General features: G+C 39.2%; 3 protein-coding genes across 4 annotated transcripts in view; 2 read left to right on the top strand and 1 right to left on the bottom strand.

Annotated features, from left to right (window-relative positions):
- taf5 (TATA-box binding protein associated factor 5) overlaps positions 1 to 3,740 on the top strand; it is an 8,554-nt gene extending 4,814 nt beyond the window's left edge. For both annotated transcript variants that reach the window (XM_015381630.1, XM_015381631.1), the window contains exons 8-11: positions 894 to 1,058; positions 1,150 to 1,327; positions 3,024 to 3,201; positions 3,301 to 3,740. In XM_015381630.1, the coding sequence (XP_015237116.1) occupies positions 894 to 1,058; positions 1,150 to 1,327; positions 3,024 to 3,201; positions 3,301 to 3,515 (736 nt within the window). In that variant the 3' untranslated portion in view covers positions 3,516 to 3,740. The remainder of the gene's footprint in view (positions 1 to 893; positions 1,059 to 1,149; positions 1,328 to 3,023; positions 3,202 to 3,300) is intronic.
- A 49-nt stretch (positions 3,741 to 3,789) lies between these two features.
- Positions 3,790 to 6,119, bottom strand: usmg5 (up-regulated during skeletal muscle growth 5 homolog (mouse)). Its single transcript, XM_015381632.1, has 4 exons — positions 6,032 to 6,119; positions 4,229 to 4,334; positions 3,993 to 4,086; positions 3,790 to 3,913 (listed from the first exon to the last, which is right to left on the bottom strand). The coding sequence occupies exons 2-3, from the start codon at positions 4,313 to 4,315 to the stop codon at positions 3,997 to 3,999; spliced, it is 177 nt and encodes a 58-aa protein (XP_015237118.1). The 5' UTR covers positions 4,316 to 4,334; positions 6,032 to 6,119; the 3' UTR covers positions 3,790 to 3,913; positions 3,993 to 3,996.
- A 134-nt stretch (positions 6,120 to 6,253) lies between these two features.
- The window catches only part of pdcd11 (programmed cell death 11), a 22,626-nt gene continuing 15,954 nt past the window's right edge, over positions 6,254 to 12,925 (top strand). Inside the window, 12 exon segments of the mRNA XM_015381663.1 lie at positions 6,254 to 6,309; positions 7,777 to 7,912; positions 8,001 to 8,138; positions 8,228 to 8,395; positions 10,480 to 10,641; positions 10,728 to 10,842; positions 10,939 to 11,114; positions 11,200 to 11,307; positions 12,033 to 12,245; positions 12,323 to 12,447; positions 12,528 to 12,588; positions 12,674 to 12,824. Of these exon segments, the coding sequence (XP_015237149.1) occupies positions 7,811 to 7,912; positions 8,001 to 8,138; positions 8,228 to 8,395; positions 10,480 to 10,641; positions 10,728 to 10,842; positions 10,939 to 11,114; positions 11,200 to 11,307; positions 12,033 to 12,245; positions 12,323 to 12,447; positions 12,528 to 12,588; positions 12,674 to 12,824 (1,519 nt within the window). The 5' untranslated portion in view covers positions 6,254 to 6,309; positions 7,777 to 7,810.

Here is a 12,925-nt window from a genome sequence, read left to right as displayed (position 1 = left end):
GGTTGCAGGGGTAGCAGCTTCAGTAGGGAGGTCCAGACGTACTTCTCCCCAACCACTTGGGCCAGCTCTTCCAGGGGAATCCCAAGGCATTCCCAGTCTAGCCGAGAAACATAGTCCCTCTAGCGTGTCCTTGTTCTCCCTCTTGGCCCACTCCTGGTAGGACGTGCCTGGAATACCTCACCAGAGAACATGAGAGAGAAAACTCATTTCAGCCACTTGTATACGGGATCTTGTTCTTTCGGTCATGACCCAAAGCTCATGAGGATAGATGAGGGTAGGAACGTAGATCGCCCTGTAAATTGAGAGCTTTGCCTTTTGGCTCAGCTCTCTCTTCACCACAGCAGACCGGTACAGCGCACGCTTCACAGCAGACGCCGCACCAATCAGCCTGTTGATCTCCCGCTCCATCTCCCCCTCATACGTGAACAAGATCCCAAGATACTTAAACTCCTCCACTAGGGGCATTTTAAAGTTGTCTTTATCCATGTTTCTTATGTGTGTATTATAGCTGTGATTAATGCTAGAACAAAAAATTCATCCAGTGGATATCAGTCATTTACCAGCAATCTGACAACTAGGAACAACTAGAAAGCAAAGGATGAAAGAAAAGCTGGCACCTTGAAGACAAAATAGAGAAAAATTAGGAATGACTAAAGACTTTTGCCAATCTTTGCACAGTATTATAAAAATACAAAAAGTCGAAATTACAACACAGTTGCCATTTTTTAGAGGATTATTTTCTGTTCCTATTGTTGGATTGTGTTATTTATTGGAGTACAGACCTTAATATTAGGTTTGCAAATGCTGTATTGTATCGTAAAAACAAATTAGTATATTTTCTGTGGTTTGTTTTTATATTGGGGAAAAAAATCACGCTAACTTTTCCTTCTCAGAAACTACGTGTTGTCGAGCTCTGAAGATGGCACAGTCAGGCTGTGGAGCCTTCTAACATTCACCTGTCTGGTGGGATACAAAGGCCACAACTACCCAGTATGGGACACCCAGTTCTCCCCTTATGGGTATTATTTTGTCTCAGGGGGACACGACCGGGTTGCCCGGTAAGACAGCCTGGAAGGCATTTTTGAAACATGTAGTTCAGCCAGTGGTGCCAGATCTATAGAAATATTTCCTTTGTGTTTTCTCTCCCAGCTTATGGGCAACAGATCACCACCAGCCTCTGCGGATATTTGCTGGCCACCTGGCCGACGTCACTTGCACTCGCTTCCACCCCAACGCCAATTATGTGGCCACAGGTTCTTCTGACCGCACCATCCGTCTGTGGGACGTCCTCACTGGAAACTGCGTCCGTATTTTCACCGGCCATAAGGTTAGATTTAGCAGGAATATTTGCCATTTTTCGTCTCATTACTTAAAAAACAAAAAAGGAAGTGTTCTCATTGTCTCTATTCACTTACATGAGTACAGAAATGCAGAACATGGTCAAATTGCTTAAATTTAAAACAGAACAATTATGATTCCTGCTGCTTTCTTAAATAGTAATGTTAATTATTACATTTATAACATCCATAAACTAGTTTTCATTGACTAGTTTCATTATTCTGGCCCTGTGTAAGGGAACCAATGCATGGATGAGTGAGGCTCCTTTACTTTCCATAATACCGATGCTCAGTACATATTTCCAAACAGCCAAATGCGTCTCCTAAGCGAGAATTAAAAAATCCCAAAAAGGCTTAATTCCTCAAACAGTTGGGGGCGAGGCAAAACAATAAATGCTTTTCTACACTAGCAAAGGACATGCAATATTTTCCCTGCCATCTGATATAAAACACTAAAAAACAAGAAAAGTATCATTGCAACTTTCTCCTGTAATGTTTTTTTTTTTTTTTTTTTATAAATGGAGCCTAAAAGAGTCAGTCTGGGTGCCATTTGATACCTTAGGATGTTTCTGTGGACCACTATGTGGTTTAAAGTTTAAAAATAAAATTTTCCACGAGAAAAGCCAGCTGATGTGGACAAGACACTTTTAAGGTTTAAATTTTCATTGATTTGATTTGAACTAAAAGCACAAGCATCTAGCAAAGCTTATACCATTCATTGAACTTGGTTAAAAAGAAAAACGGGTGATTTTTGAAAGAACTACGGAAGAGGATTAGGGCCGCTGGGGAGAAAAAAAAAAGTTAACTGATTTTTACATTTTTATTTTAATCTAAGAATTCTGACAGTTTACAAACATGTTAGCATCAAGGTGTAGCCATGTCTGTTTTAGAGACTAAACTGGCTCTATTGTTTTAATCACCTTCTGCTCTTTCATTAATGAAATAGCATCACCAGGGACCCCTTGGGCATATAAAAAGTCAACTAATTCCGTTATTTTCCACCAATGTGTTACCGGCCCTCCCAAACAACCCAATCTTTGTCAGTGAAGCTGAGTGCTCCCACATCTCTTAAAGTCAGAATTCTGACTTTTTTCCCATATTAAACTGAAATAAAATGTAAAAATCAGTTAACTTTTTTTTTTTTCCCAGTGGCCCTAATACTCTTCCGTAGAGAACCTCCCTTTTGCTACAGAGAATACATTAAAAACATTTTCTAACATTAGAAAAAAGGGTTCAGCAGGACATTGTGTTCCTTTCTTCAAATACGGGACATGTGCAAAATGTTTTTTTTTTTTTTTAAACTGCAAAACTCCTGTTTTTTTCAATTATTCAGTGGAGTTTATTGTTGAGCAGATTAATCCTACAAAAAAAAAAAAAGGGTACAAGTCCAAAGGATCCCAAGGAAACAAAGTGTAGCCTTTGATTACTTTTAATTAGTTGGTGTTTGAACTCTATTTTAAAGCTGCATGGCTCCAAAAGCATGTCATAAACATGTCATGTTTGAATAGTAATTTTTCTTGTACTATGATTAACAGTTGTTCAAACTAATTGATGGGAAAAAGTATTTTTACTTCTTTCCCAATCTCAGATATTTTTGGTGTCAGTTGCTTTGTGTCGAGTTTTTGGCTGACATCTGTAAATGTGAGCTCCTGTTTGAAATAAAATAATTTTCTCTCAATCCACCAGGGTCCAATCCACGCCTTGGCTTTCTCTCCAAACGGAAAGTTTTTGGCCTCAGGAGCCACTGATGGTAGAGTCCTTTTGTGGGACATTGGTCATGGACTGATGGTTGGAGAGCTCAAAGGCCACACAGATACCATCTATTCCCTCCGATTCAGTAGGGATGGAGAAATCCTCGCCTCCGGTGGGTGCTCTACATCTTTATACTGTAAATCTATTGCATACTAGGATAAAGCAGCAATGGTTTTAAGGCCTCAAGTGATCAGAGTCTGATTCATTCTAGGTTCTATGGACAACACTGTTCGCCTGTGGGATGCCATGAAAGCATTTGATGATTTAGAGACTGACGACTTCACTGCAGCTACGGGACACATCCATCTCCAGGATAACTCCCAGGAGCTTTTGTTAGGCACCTACATGACTAAATCGACTCCTGTAATACACCTTCACTTCACACGGAGAAACCTGCTTCTGGCTGCAGGAGCATATAATCCATAACAGGACTGGACCATGAGTGGGATCATTTAAAGCTCCGCATCTTGTTCAAATAAAACACTTCATCAGTTTATTTTGTGGCAAACAGACAGACAAGGTAGTAGTAACTGGTTGACAAAACAGGTACCCACACAACAAGGCTAACTGTTGCAGTTAAAACTGCCTAATGGACCTTTTAATAAATCACTGCCATAATTTCAGTTTACCTCAAGACATGGCTTTCATCTTTGTAACATATTCTTTTTATACTGACGCACACTGTAAATAAAAAAGTGTTTTCTATGTTCAGAGCATACACCTTTATTGTTTACATGAGGAAACCAACCACACATTTTTTATTACAAGCATGTCCAGCTGCTCTCTCCGCTCCAAGCAGATAGAAACGAGGATCAAATGGAAACCTGGCAAAGAAATAAAGCAACTTTCAGTCATTTGGGCAGAAAAACAGCTGGTTGCAAAGAAAGAGCTAAATCTACTTACATAACTACTTGTCTGTGACGGCAGGTTGTTTCTTGGGCTTCAACTTGAAGAAAAGGAAGATGGCAGCAAGGCTGGCATATGTGGCCAAAACACACTAAAACAAAAAAATAAATACAATGCTAAGTAGTACAATTAAACGGATTGTATCCTTCAGCTGATTGTCTACTAAATGCTCAGCTTGCTTCAAGAATTATAGTCCAAAGCTTTTTACTTCTAAACACATTAACAGAACTTACGTTCCTCCTTCCAGTGATCGTGTATGAATTGAAGTATCTGGCAATTCCAGTGAACTGGTGCTGACTTCCAGCATCGTGTCCTCCCATTCTGACTAAATGTATGGTCCTGTCACAAACAAATAAGTAGATGTTACAGAAACCACCTGGATATTTTATTTACCCCTAAAATTGAATCAAAACTGTATTTTCACAAATGTTTGGCATACAATAGCTGGAGCAAATTATTTCTCAAAATCAAAAATGGGGATGGACCCGACCTCAATTTTTTTCACTTTTTATCTAATACCTGAATTGATATTTCCGATACCGCAGCTGTTTGCTTTAATGTTATAACTGTTGATTTTTTTTTTTAAGTCACAAACTCCTACAATTATATGTATGATCATACATACGCTTGATTAATCACAAAAGACAAATTGTGGTTACTATAAAGATCAGAAACGACAGATAAAAACAAGTTCATGTTGGCAAGACTAACCCATCCAGAAAATATAACTAAGGGTTCAACCTGAGTGTATTTATCAAAGTGAGATGCCCATAAAGGGGTTAACTTTATTTTCAATTTTCTTCAATATCTTTTCTGATACAGATAAATTATTCCAATATTAGCTACAGTATTTAGTCCATCACTATATTAGCAGAACACATCAAGAGCACCACTTTGCTAAACAATACTTACTGCCAGCATCGACTCATCAAATACAATGTGCCTAAAACACAAACTTCAAAACCTCAGCCTAAGATGTACAGACAGGATACAGGCTTATAACTTAACACATTTAGCAAGATAATGGAAAAATATTATTGCAAAAAAATATTTCATTAGAAATATTTTCTCACAGGTAGTCTGTAAAATACCTTAATCTTGAGGGCTCAGTAATTATTATATGTAGGCGTACACTAGGTACACAATTCTTTCTAGAGTTCTGTTATGCTGTGGTGAAGGAGTCTCACATTTCTGTATCTTTTTTATTGGCTTCTAAATATTCTAATCTTAAATATCATGTTTTCATAACCTGGATCGGAAAGTCACTATTAACAGAGATAAAAGTATCAAAAAAGGTCTGTGGAAATCAAGCTGAATGATTTGTTCCACCGTGGGAGCTTAGTTGCTGAAATAAGGAAATACCTAAATAGTATTCTGATATATTCAATTAGAGTTTATATTTCTGCAATACTGTGGCATTTCTACTCAGTGTTACTAAATACAGAGGATGTCTATTCCTGAATGCAGGAATTTGTAATAATTTACCTAGGGTTAGAAGACATGCTACTCTTAAGTTTAATAAATTAAGGTGATATTTATATACATAAAAGATAACACAGTTTATGTCATGCTGAATAAAAAAATCAAATAAAGAAGTATTTAAATAAATTAAAAGTATAATCAAATAAACTCTCAAAATCAAAGAATATATAATGAAAGAAAGTTGAATCTTTCCTGAAAAAGAAAAACCCTGCAAAGCCTAAACAATGAATGCAAACCCTGTGCATTACCGATTGTAGATTAAAAAAAATAAAAATCCATCGAATATATATAACTGTTATACCGATTAATTCCGAGTATCCTCAGTCTAAGCAATAAATAATGTAATTGAGCGATCTGCAGCTGAAATACATGTTAGCATAGTAGGTGAAGTCAATGTTAGCTTTGTGCGTTAGCTACTGAGTTAAACTGACTTTTGTGAGGATGTTAACAAACCACAGGGTCAAAGCAGAAACGGATTTTAAAAAAGTAAAATTGTACTCTTCTCACGTGTTATGGAGCATAAAAAACTAAAGTCTAAACTTGTAATAGCTTACCTTTGACACACGACCCCTGTGCTAGCTGAACGAGACAAGTGCCCTTCAACAGAGGCCGCAATGCTAAAGATTCCCGGAAGTCCCGCCCACTCTGAGTGTTCCAGCGGGGGTTTCCTATTGGTTTAAAACAAGGTCACTCCGTTCGTAGAGCAAAGGCGAGTTTTGATTGGTTTAGCGAGTTGTCTGTAATCGATTCTCCACTGTGATTGGAAAGTACAACGACCGCCCCGATAAGTTTATTTTCCGGGTCAGAATAATGGCGTGTTGCTGACCAACATGTGAGTTACTGCATTTCTAAGTCTGGGATTATATAAACGTACATATCAGGAAGATTTCAGTTATTATATTTACATAGTTATCTTAAGTCAGGTAGAGTATAGTTTGAGAGGTTAGCTTGTTGATATTAATTCATTTAGACTGTTCCAAATCGATGCCGAATGGGGGCTTTTTAAGACGTTTACCCCTTTAAAGCTTTGTTTTAGTTATTTAGTTTGCTCTCAGTTTGGCATTTTTTTATGTTTAAAGATTAAAAAGCTTGGACTGTGTTGCCACAGACCACGAAACAATTAGGATCAACTAAACTAAAGCGATTTTATTTGTGGTTCATCATCCCTCATCCATGTCTTAACGTAATCGATTTCAAACAATGCTTAAGGAGAAACAAATTGATAAATCATAAACTTCGAGAAGGCTATGTTATTCTGAAATATTGTGTACCCTTTTTATGAAATATATGAAATGATTTATTTTTACTTATACTTATCATTGTATCTGTGATCAGATTCTCTGAGCATCGGGTTTTCATTAGCTGTAAACTATTATCATCAACATAAACACTAAACTATGTATATACATATATATTAGGGCTGCAGCTAACCATTGTTTTGCAAATTGATCAATCTGGTTAATCAACAGATTAATCAATTTTGCAAATTGATTAATCTGTAGGGGTCTTTCATCATGGAGTTTGCATGTTCTCCCTGTAGATGTGTGGGTTCTCTCCTGGTACTCCAGCTTCCTCCCACAGTCCAAAAACATGACTGTTAGGTTAACTGGCTTCTCTAAATTGTCCTTAGGTGTGAGGTTGTGTGTGAATGGTTGTTTGTCTCTGTGATGTACTGGCGACCTGTCAAGTGTGGACCCCGCACATCGCCTGTACACAGCTGGAGATAGGCACTTGGGATTAAGCGGGTCAGAAAATGGATGGATTCATCTGTAGATTATTTTTTTGATTCATTTATTAATAATCAGCTAGCCAAAGGTTCCTCAAAGAAGATTTTTTTTTTACAAAATTAAACCAGTTGAAACTAAAACTTTTCCACTTGAGGACCTCTGGATAGAGCATATTGATAGACGAAAACATTTTTTAATCTTAAATGCAAAATGTTTACATATTTTGTTATGATATAATTGCTGCTCTAAGTGGGTGGCTCTGACAGCTAAAGGCATGTTTTTCACTCTATACCTGATACTAAAGTAGTTGATTATTTCAATAATCTGATTGTTTTAGATATATATATATGTGTGTGTGTGTGTGTGTGTGTGTGTGTGTGTGTGTGTGTGTGTGTGTGTAATGGATCTAAACAACTTTCAGCCTTGAATTACTTTGCTAAGTTATGAAAATGTGCTTGTTGATGGAGCAGAAGTTTGTCAAATAAAAATTCAACTTTCATAATATTAAAAGTAAATAAACTGAAGTGGTTGAATGTTCATAATTTTGGCTCTTTTTGTTTTTGTGTGTGCAGCTCCAAATAATAGGAACCACAAACTGAATCCATTATGGCGTCTCTAGAGGAGGACTTTCCCCGCGGAGGCACAACAAAGAAGACCACAGAGAGTAAGGTCCCGGTGGAGCGAAATAAAGTGGACAACCTGTTTAAGGTAATTAAATTTGTTTATCTAAAGTCTTCCTGGATTACTTTTCTGATCAGTAGCAATAACCCATCTGGTGTTTTAATTCCTTTTACAGTCAGATGAACAAACTGCTACAAAGAAAAGAAAAGGAGGTGCCAAGAATGATGGCCTGAAAAAGCAAAAGACAGATGAGAAACAAGATGGCCTGACACTAAACACTGCTGGCAAAATTGTGGAGATTCTGCACATAAAGGTACTAAACGTTCCCATCAGTTAGAGTTAAATGTTGATTTTATTTTATTTTTTTCTGCTAAGTAAAATCCTGCAATTTCTTTAATGCAGAACGTGAGAGTGGGGATGCTGTTTCTAGGCTGTGTGAAGGAGGTGACTGACTTTGAGGTGACGGTCAGCCTCCCTTGCGGCCTGCTGGGCTTCCTCAGCATCAGGAATGTGTGCGACTCCTACACCAAGCTGCTGAGCGAGCAGCTGGATTCAGATGTGGATACTGAGGTAACCAATCTGAACAGAAGAGTTGATCGGTCCACAATTCTCCAACACCTGCAACATTCAGAGATGTAGAGGGCTTTCTTTCCTCTCAAACTTCTTTGTTTAGTACAAGCACAGAGGTCTATATGTTTTAACAGTCCTAAGCAAGATAAATCAACATAAAATAGCAAAGAACTGGAAAGTGTAGGAAAACCTAGACAAAACTTTAGGATTTATTTCGCAAACGAAATACTGAACATTGTGATAAACGTCTCTGTTCACCCCCTTGAGTCAGTACTTTGTAGAACCACCTTTTTCTAGCAATTCCAGCTCAAGTCTGTGGTGTCCGTCTGAACTGGTTTTAAACTCCTACAATCTTGAATAGTTTCTCGTTCTTCTTTGCAAAGTTTGTCAAGCTTAGCTGAAGTGTTTTGAGGTGTTAGTCTTTTGCACCTCATATTTTGAATAGGATTTAGGTCTGGTTTCATTCATTCTAACGCATGGAAATCCCAAACCCTTATAAGCCGGGCATACACTGTATGATTTTTGCCCTTTTCGGGACGATTCTCCAGTTGTGCGTGAATTTTTCGATTGGGTCGACTTTCAGCCTCATCGGGCGTCATGTAATGTATGGGGGGGTTAACGAGGGGCAATCAGGCTCTCAAAACCACCTCCCGATCAGGAATGGTAAGCTTGGGAGAAAATCAAACATATTTGAAATTCAGTCGGCCGTCATAAGGTCGCATCAGAGCGTCGTGCCACACAGTGTGAGAACAGGCATCATGAGCTGTAAACTTTTAAACCCCGCAGTTTTGTCGTACAGTTTGAGCTGTAGCTGAGTGCCGGGCACAGTGTTTGCCCGGCTTTAGACCCTCCACTGTAGCTCCAGCTTGAAGTGAACTGTTCTCATCATCTATTAGGCTATGTTCACACTGCAGCCTGAAGTGACCCAAATCCGATTTTTTGGCCCGTATGCAACCTGGATCTGATCTTCTCATGGCAGTCTGAACAACACAGATCCGATTTTTTTTTTCCCAATGCGACCCAGGCCACTTGGCTATGTGGTCCTGAATCCGATACGAATCTGATCTTTTCAAATGCAACCTGTGTCTGAACGGCCAGGTCGCATTCATCCGAACTGAACGTCATTAACACCCGACAAAGGTCACTATTCTGCGTCTTACTACGCAGAAGCAGCAAGAAAAACAACAACTATGGCAGATGATGATGCGGAGAGTAGTATTTATGTTTAACCATATTGAAAAGAATGATGATGGCTACCAGCCGTGTTTACTTCTGTAAACACGGAGCACGCTGGCCTGTGATGTCATTGCTTCCTCTACTGCACATGCGGGACACTTGCGTTGTATTACTGCAGTTCACACAGGAGATCAGATACAAGTCGCATATATTTGGAAATGTGAACGGATTTCACAAAAAAATTGGCATTGAGCATCAAGGCCTGCAGTGTGAACATAGTTTAAGTTTCTCCAGTATTTAGCTCCATCCAGCTTTTTTTTCTCAACAGCTGTTTTCTTGATTGACCCTGCTGAAAAAAAAAAAAAAGCAAAACACATTGCAGCAACATGATGTTGCCACCACCTTGCATGCAAGTTGCTCTCAAATCTGGAGGAGGATGCCTGAAAACAGCAATCGCCTAGGATTTAGTGAGATGCATTTCTCAAAAATTAGCAATTATAGCCTGGGAATTGTAAATATCTGTGTTAATAATATCTGGGGTGTCATTGGATCCCCACCCTATTAAAAGCTCAGGGTCGTCTGCAGTGCTTATTTTCCTCCAGATGTTGTGTTTTACTGAGGTTCCAGCTCCAACACCATGCTGCTGTCACCTCCATCATGTCATCAACTAACCGCCCTCTGAGGCCTTTATTTTACAGAGCGGTAAACCGGGCGAAATACGACTAAACCCTGTGCTTTTAAAATGTTTTGGAAAAAAAGATGAAAACCATTTACAATCTTGGCTCTACTTTGTGACGGTTTATCACATGAAATCCCTATTTAATAAAGTTTATGGTTCTTTTGTGATTAAAATGTTCAAGTTGGATAAATACTTAAGCAAGCTACATGTCTGCACTTTGACTTTGCAGGATTTCTGCTCTTTGTCCCAAATCTTCTGGCCGGGAATGTTGCTCCGATGTGTGGTTTCCAAGTTAGACATCACTAAAGGAGGCTCGCTCAGCATTCAGCTCTCGGTCAATCCAAAGCTGGTCAACAAACACCTCACCAGCAGCTCTCTGAAGCCTGGAATGGTGAGCTGGAATGAGTGTCAGCAGTTTTAATGACGGATCTCAGCAGCAACCTTTTACTGTTGATAACGTTTGTATTCATGGATTAGGTCCTGAGTGGATGTGTGGAGAGCGTTGAAGACCATGGCACCCTAATCGACATCGGTGTCAGTGGAACCAAAGCTTTTCTGCCTGAGGATGCTACAATGAACAAACAGAATAAAGGCAATGGAAAAAAAAAACTAACAGCCTGATCTGTGCATGATTGCATCAGAAGCTCGTCAGTAATCAGGTTTGTCTGTGTTTTCTCCATGTGTGCAGAGCTGAAAGTGGGTCAGTATTTGACTTCTCGGGTAGAGGAAGTAAAGAACGACGGTCGTGTCGTCAAGCTGTCCTCTGATCCGTCCACGGTAGCTCGGGCCTGTGCTGACGCAAAGCATGGCTGGAATCTCACCAACCTCCTGCCGGGCCTCACGGTCAAAGCCACCATCAAGAAGGTGATGAAGGCTTTCTTTCATTTTATACTCGATGCGTTTTACTCTGATCCTCCTTTAAATAAAATCTACTCATTTGGGGTCCTAGGTGACCAAACATGGCTTCCACCTGGACTTCCTGTCCTCCTTTAGCGGTCAGGTGGACTTTCTTCACATGGAGCCAAAGGAGTCGTCAAGCTATGCAGAGGGGCTTCAGGTAAAACTGGTTTACATCTATTCTGCAGGCTCAGCTGCATAAAATAGCATTCTATTACATTTAAACATAATTAAGCCTTTTGTTTGAATCATTTGATACTGATAGTTTACTCATTAGGGAGTCCAACAAATCTAAACTAACAAATCTAAATCAATGTGCCTCATTACAGATGAATCTAACAATTATATCTAGATGTCAAATATAACAGGAAAATGTGTCCATAGAGACATAATGTTCTGATTATTTAAATGTCTATTTTAAATCTAATATGACGATGTTTGGGTTTTTTTCTTCTTTTGTTTTTTTTCTCAACCAAATTGGATTAATCAATACATTTTTTTGTCCTTACGTTTGGTATAAAAAATGACAAATTACATGCATTACTTTAAAAAAACGAACTTATTTCAATCAGCCCCTGTGGGAGGTGGCCTTAATTTAAAAGGCCTCCAAATTGAAGGGATTGCTTTACGTGCATTTTTCATAACAAGCAATGAAGATATAACAGACTAAATTTTATTACTTAGTGATATTACATAGTGAGGTAATTCATCACTAATAAGTAGATATCTAAGAACAAAGTGATGACCTGATGTCAGTCTGAGCTATGGACTGTTGGATAAAAATATATTCCAGATTTTCCAAAAAATGAACTTCATAAACAAAAACTTCCCTCCCTCCCTCCTTCCTCCCATTAATGCCATTGTTTGGTCCCCCGTATGAACCAGGTGCGAGCATGTGTACTGTACATTGAGCTGACCACCCGCCTTGTTGGACTGAGCCTGCGCAGCTACCTGCTACAGCCCGGCTCCGACATTGACCTCGCACCTCCTGGCTCTCACCGAATCGGTGAAGTGGTGAAAGACTGCAAGGTTTCCAAGATGCACCATCTGTCAGGGGCCTTGTTGGAGCTGCCGGACAAAACCTCTGCCTTTGTCCATGTAAGTAAAGCTGATGGTTTAGGGATCTGTTGTGAAGAACCTGACTCTGACATCACTCCCATCATCTGTCTGGACAGAGGAACCACCTGAAGGAATCCAAAGACCCAGCTAATGACAACAAGATGTCTACCATGTCGGACCTTACCTGCAGGATCCTGGACTTCAGCCCCATGGATCAGATTTATTTTGCTAGTTTACGGAAGTATGTATAGGTCCCTTTTCTTTTTTTTCTTCTTCCTTTTCTAATGAATCTAACCAATTCATTCTGTGTTTTGATTGCAGAAGTGTGATTGATCAACAGTTCTACAAATACCAGGATATTCACACTGGCCAAGTTGTAGAGGTGAGATTCTACCCTTTTTTTTCCTTTAAAGTCACAAATTAAATCAGTCTCCTTATGACTCTTCCTGCCTCTGTCTTCCTCCAAGGGGACTGTGTCAGTGCTGCTGGGTCATGGGATGGTGGTACATTTGTCAGAACATGTGAAAGGCCTGGTGCCTCGGACGCACCTCTCAGACATCATCCTGAAAAACCCAGAAAAAAAGTACATGGAGGGAATGAGGGTGAAATGTCGGGTCAGTTGATTTTTTTCTTTTCAACAGGTTGTAAGAATAAATGTTTACCGGGTCTTGTTGTCAGATCAGCATGTGTATTTGTTTTGTATGTGGATTTCAGGTTCT

Source organism: Cyprinodon variegatus, unplaced genomic scaffold, assembly GCF_000732505.1.
Source record: "Cyprinodon variegatus isolate N-32 unplaced genomic scaffold, C_variegatus-1.0 Scaffold238, whole genome shotgun sequence".
Lineage (NCBI taxonomy): Eukaryota > Metazoa > Chordata > Actinopteri > Cyprinodontiformes > Cyprinodontidae > Cyprinodon > Cyprinodon variegatus.
Note: the sequence above shows the minus strand (reverse complement) of the source record. Positions and strands in the feature narration are given on the sequence as shown.

Coding starts and splice junctions, on each gene's coding strand:
- usmg5 (XM_015381632.1), bottom strand. CDS start 4,315: ATGGGAGGACACGATGCTGGAAGTCAGCACCAGTTCACTGGAATTGCC. Junction 4,087..4,228: donor CGATCACTGGAAGGAGGAAC/GTAAGTTCTGTT, acceptor TTTTTGTTTTAG/TGTGTTTTGGCCACATATGC.